The following is a 12,281-nucleotide window of genomic DNA, read 5'->3' as shown; positions in this document are numbered from 1 at the left end:
ACTGACTAGTAATGGAAACCTGCCAGTCAAAACTGGAAAAATATGTTAAAGTTCATAATCATTCTTTAAATGTGTGATTAAGGTGTGTAAATACTTCCACATGGGAGGCCTCTTGCCATGTTAAACCAACTTTCACATCTTTCTGTTTTTTGAAGTACTTCCACTCAAATATTGATCTACCCGCCAGCCTCTTGGCTTTAGCTTCCTGCTCTGGTTTTTGACAGGTCACGTTAGTTGACCTGTCAAAAACGCTGCCTTCGAAGGATATCAAATTTGGAAATTGCATGGAAAATTCCGAAAGACTTCCCCTGTCTTTATAGAAAACGGAGCCAATGCACAAAAACTGTTGGATGGAAAAAGCAAACTGTTGCTAACTTGAACGTGATTCCTGGAATGAATCCCCTCCTCTCTGTTCTCCTCCTGCTGTTGTCCACCGTGGCTTCTCCCTGTAGCCACTCGGCTTCGCTGTACTGTGACATCACTGCACTTCACATCGCCTCATTAACGAGAAACACGGCTCTTCTTCTCCTCCTTCTTCTCCTTATTCTTCTTCTTCTTCTTCTTCATCTTCTTCTGCTGACGAATGTAAATAAGAGCGGCAATTAAAGTTATTTTTCAAAATCAAAAATCTTCTTCTTCTTCTTCTTCTTCTTCTTCTTCTTCTCCTTCTCCTTCTTCTTCTTCTTCTTCTTCTTCTTCTTCTTCTCCTTCTCCTCCTCCTCCTCCTTCTGGGGATTTCGAATGAAACGTTGGGTTTGCCTTGTGGAGACGTAGCTGGCCGAGCACCGTCCTCCTGTTTTTTTGTCCGCCGTCGCTGTGGGAGGCGAACTCTCAGACGGGATAAGCAGAGGTTGTTTCAGGCTGTGGATGTTGTGTTGGCTGCGAAGCCGGTGGAAGCGTGACGCTCTGTGTTTATAGGATTAATGTCTGGCTCCGCGGGGGCAGCCATGAGGTCATCTGGCCAGCGCGGCCAGTCTGTGTTCCCGTGCTGCTGCGCTGGCGGTGCTGCACCTCCTCCTCCTTCTGCTCCTCTTCCTCACCTCAGTTCACTGCTGATTCCGAATATCTTTGCGATGTCAAAGTCCTGTGCACTGGATTAGCATGCAAGAGGCACTTAAGTTTTGCGCTGACTTTGGGTGGGCTGCAGCCAACTTTGGTATTGACGCACTGCTGCAGAACACACACACACACACACACACACACACACACACACACACACACACACACACACACACACACACACACACACACACACACACACACACAGGGAGGAGGCTTAGTCTGAGCTGTCTCATAGTGGTTTGTCTCTCATCAGCAGAATCTTTGTGCTTCTGCTGCTCAACACTCACTCACTCACTCACACACACACGAACACACACACACGTGCACACATATATACACACACTGCGTGCACGTGTGTGTGCGTGTCCTCCACCTTTCAGATGAGTTCCCCCTACTTCTTGACTTTTTATGCCTGTTCACTCTTTTTCATATTGCGTGCAAGTGTGCAAGGAAACTATTTCTCCCAGATGAGAGGAGGAGGAGGCAACTTGAATGTCCCATGTTTCTACATTTCCACATCCTCGTCTTGCCAGTCTCCCAGCGGGGCAGCCCCATGTGGTGAATTCATCCATCTAGAAAGCAGAATTTTTTTTTCACAAAATCTGAACAATTTCCCAGTCTGCTAGACTTCCAGAGCCAATAAGGAGAGACCGGTCTAGTGTGTAACAGAGTGCAAAGAGGCTTTGGCTCAAACAGTCACTATTCCGTCTATCTGTTTATTCATTTTAGGGTTGTCAGAACATTAGCATACATGGAACACTCTGCCCCCCCCCCCTCTGAGTGCTTGTGGTGGCTGTTTAACAGAAACAAATCAGCCATTTTCATTTGGACTTGTGCTGCACATTGTCAAGCTGATGACACAGTGTAGTGACACGGTACTTGTAGACTTTTCTGTTGTTTTTTTTTAAATTGCATTTAGCAATCGCCTTGTCTATATTTTATTGTAAGAACTAAAGCAGGCTTTGGTCCGAAGTCCGACAGTGTTGTTGGAACGGTTCGATTGTTTTTCTTCCGATTTTCTTGCTACTCCTGTGGCTCTGTGTGTGATGTGGAGGGAGACGTGTCTGGGTCGAGCTGCTGCTGTGAAACCAGCCACAGAGTGGGTGAGTGAGGGATTTAACTGCAGGGGCATGTTACTGCCTGCCGCCTCCCTCCTCCTCTTCCTCCTCCTCTTCCTCCTCCTACTACCTGTTCTGTCTGTTCTGAGTCATTTTTGCTTCCAGAGATCGACTTCCTTTGCTGAGCGCGTCACACATTCCTCCGTATTGTTCTCTCTCTCTCTCTTCTTTTGTTAATCACTTGCCCTCCTAATTTGCAGTCCTCAAAGTCGTCTCCTTTGCGTGGTGCTGTGAGGCTGCTAATGTTGAGGCGCTGCCTTTTTCATTTTTTAATTCTTTGGTAAAATTACTTTTTTGTACTTGCAAAATGCTTTTGGAAATTGATTTTTTTTTTTGTTCTCTTCGGCATTTGACTGTCCCACAGGTCACATTGCTCTGTGTGTGCGTGCGCACAGGCGACCAAAAATCATCCTCTACACTCTTTTGCCAAGAACCAGGCTGCTCCAGACCTGTCCCATTTCCCCAAATCAGAACCGGAGGCTGTTTGTCGGGGTGAAAGACTCCTGCTGTGTCGGTCCTCAGCGTTACCCCCGTCATTTTATCTGAGCATAGATGTAAAGCGCCATCCTTTATTTCTGACAACGGTCCCTTCAGCCAGAGAAGATTGAAGAATCACAGTGAGTTCTCACCGCTTGTGACGTCGTTTCTCTCCGACCTGGCTCCTCCTCTTTGTTTCTAGTGGCATTCAAATCGTGTATTGTTTTTATTTCTAAATGAAGCACCTTTAGCAACAGTTGCCACAGTGAACATCTGTGCCAGTGTTTCTCCATTTGGTTAAAAACTGTCCAGGCCACCTGATGACGTTTACCATCGTTGGCCCACGGCCTGCCGTCTGCCCAGATCTTCCCCCTCTGTCTCATCTTCAGAGCTGCAGTACTGTTATCAGCCATTCCAGCCGCATTAAAGCCGATAACCCTCCTTTTAATTCCCCTGCTGCAGGACACAATTCCAATGATGGTTATTAAAATTCTCTCCATGCTGACAGGAAAATTGTATTTCAGCCACAGTTCCACACTGATGGCTTAGTAAACCCTCGGGGGAATATTTGTTTGACTCTAAGAACGGTTAATTTCAGACTATGTGGCTACGTTAGCTCCAAGTTTTTAAAGCTCTTTTTTTTTTTCTTCCTTTTATTCTATTGATTTACATTCTCAACAAAAGGACCACATGTTGCGAGTCTGTGTGTGATTCAAATTGATTCTAAAATTGGACCGTCATCACTCTGCCTTTCTCTTCTGTTTTAGTTGCACGTCACCTTGGAAAATGTCCTTTTTTCAAGGAATAATGGTTTGGACTTGAGAAAAATGCAGCACACTTTGTATCAGTGTGTGTTTAAATCCAGAGTAACTCGTCTCTCGCCTCCTGTCTTATCTCTTTAATGTGGCTCCGCTCTGCTTTGCACAAATTCAATAATAGTCATATCACCCAGATTGGCATCGGGAGTCGCTGCAGTATTTTGACTTATCACTCACAAACTACAGCGACCGTCTCCAACTGTCTCTCAAAAACTACATTGGGACTTTCCTGTTCTCGAGAGTCATTTTCAGACTGTCCATTCTGGGAAGTTGGTTGGAGCAAAGGTCGCATGCCTCGGTCTCCTGAAGACTTTGTTTGCTTGTCGTGGTGGAGGTTGAATGAAGTAGGAGGAAATAGCAAGGAACAGCTTTGCCCTCTGGGTCATGAGTCATCTAAAACGGTGTGACACGGCAGCTGGACGTGCTACGCTCCGGTTTCGGGGAGTTAGAGGACACACGCTGGAGGTTTCCTGAGGGTCTGGGGAGAACTTCCAGTAATCCACTCACCAAATGCACTTTTACTGTGGTTTCAACGCCATTGTATGGGTTTTAAACTGGATTTGAATAGAATGTATGTGACCTGAAGTTGAACTGTGCAACTGCAAAGGTATCGAGGTTGTATTTCTTTTAAGACTGTGTTTTATATGGTACTTTATTATTTAAATTTGGCCTGTTTGTTGACATTTGTTCTTCAAACTGAGGTTTTGTTTGTTTTGAGTGGTTTATTCATTTTCTTCTTTGTGAATATAGTGTGTATAGTGTGCTCGATCAGTTGAGACTAAAAGAAAAGGACACAATGATGGAAGGAAGATGAAGGGATTTAGTGTAGAAATCAAGTGTTGGTATAGCAGCGGGTTAATCCACAGTGTTCCACAAACTATGAGAACTGCCAGTGTGAGTGTTTCATGAAGCAAGTAGCAGCAACATAAGGCAGATCATGTGACCTCAATACTAGCTCAATGTATCACAAGACGATGCATCAAAAAAAAAAAAAAACTAATCTGTATCTGCATGTATGTAAATATATGCTCAAATAGCAAAGCGCCGGCAGATCCACAAACAGAAATAGGGGCAATAGAGCCGTCCTCGCCACCAGAGGGCGCCGCTCCCTCTTCCCGTCCGTCCGTCCGTCCTCTGCCCAGCAAGAGTGGTCCTGTGTTTAGCAGCTAACCAGATATGCGTCAAGTGACTCATATGCATACCAGGAGCGGAGCCGCCTCTCTCCTCTGCGGACACCTGGTCCCAACCATCAGTGATGCCTCCCTTGGATCCAGGGGGCAGCGTCAAGCATTGCCCCCCAAGCGACACACTCGCCGCAAGCGTGCTTTGCACTGTCGCTTTGCCACTTCTCCACATATTCCCTCACACAGTTGTTATCCTCCTATATGTACTGTCCACTTGCCTTCAACACCAGCCCGTCTGGCGCGACCCCTGAGGCCTCGCTCTTGCAAATCTACCGTCTACATGCTCAGACAGTGACATGCACAGGTCTGTGGTCAGTGGAGGGGGGGGGGGGGGGTGAAACTACAAAAGCAGTCCCAGCAGAGCCCGCACTGGTGTCAGGGTGACAGTGAGAAGGTGAGAATCGCACTTTAAAGGTCCCATGTCACACAAAGTGCACCAATATGGTCCAATTTAGTTTAGATGCTCATGTGTGCAGCTCTTTTTCTGAAGTGAAATGTAAAAAATGGGTGTAATATTGGACAGACCCAGCATGTTCTCTTTGACAAGCACTTGTAAGGTATACTCGGCTTAATATCTGAAACGAAGAATAAGGGAAAAATATCTGTTTGACAAGCACTGTTCCCTAGTTTGCGCCATGAGCTCATGCTCACTCCAAACATGATTATATTCAGAATACATCTTCTGTTTTTTTCCCCTCCAGTCGCATTTTTTTTTTTTATCTTTGAGGCAACGATAAGATGTAACTGTGTTTTTGAGCCACTTCTTGAGCCACAGCTCTGACTCATCACAGTTTTTTGGCTGATTTCTTCGAAAGGCCGCTGGTATTTGAACTTGCTCCTTGGGCCTCTGCTTTGCCCGGATACAGAAAGAGTTTTTGGCTTTTCACTACGGGGATGAATTGCACCAATGAATCAACTTGTCACCCAGAAATTCATACTGCATGCAGTTATTGAAGTCCCTGTGTTACCAAGTTACCACTGTGGCGTCACTGATAAATGAGAAGGTTCACTGACGTGGTGGTTAGTCAGTCAGATGGTCTTCTTGCATGTTTGCTGTGTGCTCCTTTCCTTCACCTGCTTATTTTCTTTTAATTACTTATGGCCTGTAAAACAGCATTACTGAATACTTGGTATTGACTTGGAACGACCGACCTTTCCAGGCAACTCTGGTGCTAAATTGACATGTCTCCAAAAGTTCTCACATTAGCAAATGCCTGTCTGATTTGCACATAAAATGTCAGGGGATAAAATTTCATGACTTAATGTGGGCGCGCAGATGCGTCCGTTTACTATCGTCCCTGCGGTTTGAAACCTTACGAGACCACATCAGTGACTGCTGCCCGCCACTGGATACCGCCACTATCACTGAGCGTTTTGCAATACTGCTCTCTCACCCTCACTCTGTTTATCACATGACCATTTGGATATTTTCTGCAGCTGATTTCATCTTTGAGGACACTGGAGCCCCGTTAGTGCAACCAGGGGGCTGAGAAAGGGCACCGGACTGGGATGTTTCTAGGACTTCCAGCCTATGGCGATGGAGGCTGGGGGTGGGACTGAACTGGAGGTACCAACAGCCTCCAGCTGAAGTGTAACCAGGCACCCAGGATATTTTGTGTGTGTGGACAGGTAGAGGCCTGACCCGACCTACTGTGTCCTGTGATGTTTTGCTCCGGTTTCTGAAATAGCAACTGACATCAGCGCGTTTGTTTTCGCTTCTCCTGGTCCTGGTCCACGTTGATTGATGTATTTCTCGTTCTCCCGTGTCTAATGTCAAGTGTGCCCCTTTTATTTAAAATGGATGAAAAGGCTCGCCGCTCACTTGAAAACTTGAGCGGACGCCAGAATTTGCAATTTACGCACAACGGAGCGACCGTGATCCTCCGCCAAGAGCCACTCAAGATTCGGGCAAAGGTAGGCGCGCACAATATCCCGTGACAAAAACATCACGATGCATCAGCGCCGGGCCAGCTCTCTTTCGCTGTAGAGACCTCTTTTGTTTGCTGGTGCCTTTAGCAGATCCCCACAGAAATGCACTAGCAGCAGCAACAGATGAGATATTTAGGTGACCGATGCACAGCACGCGGCGTGGCTGCATGCCATTTTGGCGCCTTTGTCTCCATGCGAGCGCGAGCAGCTCGGGTAAGTCGACACCTGCTCCTTCGTATGACATGTCAGGCGGTGGGGATCTCTTTGCGTGTTTTGGGAATATCGGCAGCGCTCCGCCAACGCCGCTCTGGCAGCTACAAGGCCAAGGAGGAGCCCGGCGCGACGTGTCAAGTACGCCGGACCCCCTTCGTGACCCCAATCAAAATGATTTCAGCCCAAGTTGCTGCGCGTGCCGGCGCGTCGGTGCAGGTGGAATCAGTGGGCTTTGGCGCCACGGCAGCCTTCTTCAATGGACGGGTAAACAGCCGCCTGCCCCTGGAGTGTCCCGTCAGGGTCGCTGCCAAGACCGCCCGTAATCCCCCGTCTGACACGTTAATATTTTCAGATGGGAGTCCAGCAGGGAGCGCGGCGGGAGACCTGGGGGGTCCGGGGTCGTGGGGGCGGGGTGGCAACGTAAGCGACCGTCTCTTTGGTTGGCCTTGTTTCACGCTGGCAGCGGCGCTGGACACCGAAGCCATTAGTCACGGCGCAGGCACGTCCAGAATGTATTCTTAGCCGCTGTCTTCCTATCCGTCACTACAGAAAGGTTGGAGGGTCAAAAAATAAAGAGGTAACTAGTCTGCGGGGCTGTCTGCACCGCCGCTGTTTACCGGGGAGGGGGTGATATTTTAGACCCGGGCAGAGCTCACATATTTACCCCCCGCTCGGCCTCGCCGACGCGCCATTTGGTGGGGACGAAGGCGCGGAAGAGAGAGCTTTTTAGAGAGGACCGAGGAAGACGAGTCGGGAGTCGTCTCGGCTGAAAGTTACTAAAGAAGTCGCTTCTTTTTTTTTTTTTTTTTTTCCCAGGACGCGAGTTTTGAAAGACGAGGGAGGGAGGGAAATAAAAGACAGGAGGAGTGTGTGTGTGTGTGTGTGTGTGTGTGTGTGTGTGTGTGTGTGTGTGTGTGTGTGTGTGTGTGTGTGTGTGTGTGTGTGTGTGTGTGTGTGTTTGTGTGTGTGGTTGTGTGTGTGGTTGTGTTTGTTAAAGGGCAGCCCGGCGGCAGCGGAGAGGGCAGGGTGGGGGGCAGAGACCCTCGGGGGAGGTGAGAGGCAGCCAGGCTGAGCTGACTTTTTCTCCAGAGGAGGAGTTGCAGTTGCTGGCCAGGGCAGGTCCCAGGGCTGGCAGGGCTGGCCCGACTGCTTCTCCACCTCCTTTCCTTCCTCCTCTCAATTTTCCTTTTCCTCCCTTTTCCTTTTTCTTTTTTTTTTCTTCCCCCGAAACCACCGACAAAGCTGCTGTGCAGTGATGAACCCGACGACAGAGCCCGCGAGCATCTCAGGAATATCTAGAGAACCCTGCTCATTGACCTTCTGCGGCCCGAGTGGGGGGAACCTCAGGAGGCTGAGTCTGCTTTAGGCGGGTCTCCAATAGACTCCCGACTCTTGTCTGCTTTTCTTTTTTTTCTTTTTCTGCACTCGCTGGTTGAGTGCTTTGAGACACTGAGGGAATTTTTTTGTGCGCTTTCCGTTTTTTTTTTCTCTCCTCAGCTGTGCTTTTGTAAACCGCCAAACTGGCCACCTTTTCAGTAGCGCGCTACAAGGACCAGCTCCACTCACCCAAGATGAGCCGCTGGCTAAAATGCACCTCCATGCACTTTGTAGGTATTCGCTGTCAGTTGCTTAACCCTTTAACCAAACCCTGTGTCTGCCAGATTCTCTCCTTCTTTGCCTAAATGCGCTGAGTGAATGAGCCTGAGGTTGCCTTTGCGCTACTCCAGTAATGGAGACGCAAGGAAAATCATCACCGGTCGATTGATTTGATGGCTCGTGGATGCGTGTTGAATGTAGTGGCTGCTGTAATTTATTGCATGTGTCGGAATCCTAGTTGAGGGTGTGAGATACTTTTTTCTGTTGTTGTTTTTTTTTTTGTGTGTGTGTGTGTGTGTGTGTGTGTGTGTGTGTGTGTGTGTGTGTGTGTGTGTGTGTGTGTGTGTATGGGAGGGAGTGGGGGGGGGGGGGTGTTGACCTCCAGCACAACACCCCCGACTTAAACAGGCTGCTAAGAAGCCGGAGAGAGACTTTGTTCCCATGCTTCTGCAGCCATCAGTCATGAGGGGATTGAGTGAAACAGCAGCGCGGCACATTCTTGGCACATCCTGCATTAGCCAAAGTCTATTATTGTGATTCAAACCAAAACAAGTCTTGTTGACGTTACCTAAAGCCAGAAATTGTGGCCATAGTCGGCGACCATCGTTGCGCATTGCGCGTACGTGTTTCACCCTTGTTTGTATCGTTTAGCTGGTGAAAGCAGAATCCAGATCGCTGGTTTTAAGAGGTGGACACAGCATTGCTATATTGACTTTTATCAGTATTTTCATTTGTTGTTGGACTGTGTGTTGCTGCTGTCGTTCCTCCCCGCCACTCGAGCCATTGACTCTGAGACGTTTGCGGTGCATCAAATGTTGACGTCCGTGTTCAAAATGTGCGCTGTCCCTCGTAACCACATTGACCTTTATAGCTTACCAATAGTAAGCGCGTCCACCATGCTGACTGAATCTCGCCGTGACCTTTATCCAGAACACAGACTGGAACAAGTATGACGACCGGCTGATGAAGGCTGTGGAACGCGGCGAGGTGGACAAAGTGGCCGCCGTCCTCAGCAAGAAGGGCATCGTCCCCACCAAGCTGGATGTGGAAGGACGCTCTGCGTAAGTAAACACATACACACACACACACACACACACACACACACACACACACACACACGCACACGCACACACACACCTCTCTCTCTTTCTATATATAGACACACATATGAATGTTGTCATGTTGGACTGCATCTCTACTCTTATGGAACCTGCTTTGCTTTAGTGTTGATGTTTGCCATGACTCTAAATATGTACAAATCTTTAAAAAAAAAAAAAATGTTGAGCTTCACAAATTCCAAACATTGTTTTGGTCAGACATTCCTGAGTGTTTCCCAGACAGGAATTCTTTTTTTCAGTTTGAGAACTGAGCTCAATAATGCCTCTCAGGGCGAATGTTTCGACTTCCTTCTACTTCCTTCTTATGTATGAAGAAATAAAACTCTGAAGTTTATCTGTTTTAAAATGCACGGTGGCTTGATTGACCTCCGTTGGCATTGCAAAACCTTCACTCCCAATGACAGACTTCCCATCTGCAAATCATTCCGTGTCCTTTTTAATTCAGAAGTTTCCCTTTCAGCGTCCTCCTGATGAGAGGTCAATGTGGGAGTCGCTGCAAAGAATGCGAGCGGCCGCTGAGAGCTTGACCGCGCCGGCCGCAGTCTGTTTATGCAGTCCCCAACAGGAAACGACTCCCTTTGAATTTCTATCAGATCCACTCTGGCACTCGCGACACCAGCTAATGCGTTTAGGCCCATCTGCAGGCTATTATCCGAATCAGTTTACCTCACGAAAGACCATATTTTATGCGGTAAACGTATTACGGGGCAGCGGCTGAACCGAAATGTCGGACAAAAACAAACAGAGGGCGTGGCCATTAAAAATAGATAAACCTCGCTGAAATGTATTCGAGGTAATTTATTTTCTCGCATCTGAATCGTCCCAGAGCTAAAAAGATAAGAGAAAAAAAAACAACCTCTAATGCCTTTTCTCTATAAATGCAAGCAGCATTCTGGGAGGCCCCGCCCCGCGTTTAATCCTCGATATGTGAAGAAGTGGGTGCACGCTGGGCCGTGCGCTGGGGTTTATTTTGACAGCGTCTTTGTTAAAAGCATACAACTATAGAAGTCCAGGTCACGGCAGCAAGGTGCCCGGTATTCCCAGCATTGTGTGAGATTGTCCCGTGGCATCATTGTCAAGACAAACGATGGCGGACATGCATGCATTTAAATAAACAGAATCACACGCACGACCCGATACATTCCTGGTCTCATAATAAGGTGCTAGAATTTGAGCAGAAGTCAAACTAAAAGTGTGCACAGTGATTGCCGGTCGAGGCAGTCACAGTGTGTGCTCGAGGTGCTCGGCACAGGACGGCTCTGTGTGACGCATCCTTTGGAAGGCATTTACTTCGGACGCCGGGGTGGTTTCAATATGTCCATTTGTGGAAAAAGTAAAAAAAGAAACTTAAGAGTCAAGGCCTCGAGAGAACTCTGTGCTTCATCGCTGTTTGGATTTTTTTTTTTACACTTTTCTTTCTTTTTTAAAGAGATGAATACGTCTTACATTACAGTCCATCACATCCGTGACGAATCACAGGCATTTAGACTTGAAGGACACTCGGTTTTGCTTTGTCGGATCTTCCACCTGTTTGACAGAGGACAAAAATAATCGAGTCTCAGAGGGAGGAAGGAGCGCTGTTGTTGTTGCCACTTTTTTATTTCTGTAGCGAGCAAAAGAAGTGGAAAGATGGACTTTCTCCATGGGGAATTCCCTGACAGGCCAGAGACACGTCATTGTTATAAAACATGGGTATTGCAAACTTTGAAATTATACGTTGTGACCCTTTAATAGTGTGGATGAAGATTAAAAGGTTCCAGGATATGCAAAGATTTTTTTTGATTTTTCCATTTGTTTCCACAAATGTACGCGCAGTCTGTGGGGCCGAGTCTTCTCAGCTGTGAAATTACTAAGGCACAGCTCAGCAAGGCTGCTTTTAGTTCACTGGGCCACACACAGACACGCACGTGTCCACGGCTCTCCGGCCTCTGCAAAAAGCCAAGGGAGGAATTTCCAATGGCCCTCCCCGGTAATCACGGACCTCTGTTGGGGGAAACTAATTACAAACCTAAAGAGTGGATGAGTGATTTGGTGCGCCCGGCTGGATTAGCGTCACTCTGTCCGGCTAATGAATGAATTCTCTTATCTGCTGCTGCATCGCGGCTTCCGGCCGGCCAAACGCTTTGCAGCGAGAGGAGACCACCCATCACACCTGCTCGCTCTGATTGGCCGGCTGACCAAGGGCTTAGCAGCCCCGTGTGATGGTCCGGCTGGATGAGCGGTTCAAAATTGGCCCCTGTGTGCGAAAGGTTCTCCTGTTTTGTCTGGATTAGTGGTCATGGATCCTCTGCTGGAGGCTTGTATAGACGTGACAATAACAAATACATCGTCTACTTCTTCGTCTTTTTTTAATTTTTTTTTTTACTTCAGATAGGAAATCACACATGGATTGTCTGGAAAACATCAACACTGTTTTATTAATTGAGTTCATCTCAACATGTCCGTCATTTCACACTCACTTCTGAACCGTTTCGAGTGCAAAAAAAAATTGGTAGGCGAATTAAGCACAGATTTTTTTGACGCACGTCACACCATCAGTTTATTTTTGAGGGAAAATCCACCCGTTGATGACTGGAATCTTGCCAGGGTGAGAGAGAGAGAACAGCCTGTGGGTGTTTGACAGTCTTCGGGAGAAACACAAATCATCATAAATGGCCTCAGACGCGAGCATGCGTTTGCTGCTTCCCTCCACCCTGCCGCTCCCCTCTAAAAATAGCGGCTGTATCCTGTAGGCTGTCAACTTGAAAGCTGTCAAGGAGCAGGTGT

The 12,281-nt window shown here is 47.6% G+C and overlaps 1 protein-coding gene across 1 annotated transcript in view; it reads left to right on the top strand.

Moving 5' to 3' along the window:
* The window catches only part of uacab (uveal autoantigen with coiled-coil domains and ankyrin repeats b), a 34,387-nt gene that overhangs the window by 10,040 nt on the left and 12,066 nt on the right, over window positions 1–12,281 (top strand). The window contains exon 2 of the mRNA XM_076019550.1: window positions 9,328–9,458. Within this exon, the coding sequence (XP_075875665.1) occupies window positions 9,328–9,458 (131 nt within the window). The remainder of the gene's footprint in view (window positions 1–9,327; window positions 9,459–12,281) is intronic.

This window comes from Nelusetta ayraudi, unplaced genomic scaffold, assembly GCF_046127955.1.
Source record: "Nelusetta ayraudi isolate G7.1 ecotype Tasmania unplaced genomic scaffold, CSIRO-AGI_Nayr_v1 ptg000002l, whole genome shotgun sequence".
In the NCBI taxonomy this organism is placed as follows: Eukaryota; Metazoa; Chordata; class Actinopteri; order Tetraodontiformes; family Monacanthidae; genus Nelusetta; species Nelusetta ayraudi.
The sequence above is the reverse complement of the archived record's forward strand: the minus strand, read 5'-3'. Positions and strand labels throughout refer to the sequence as shown.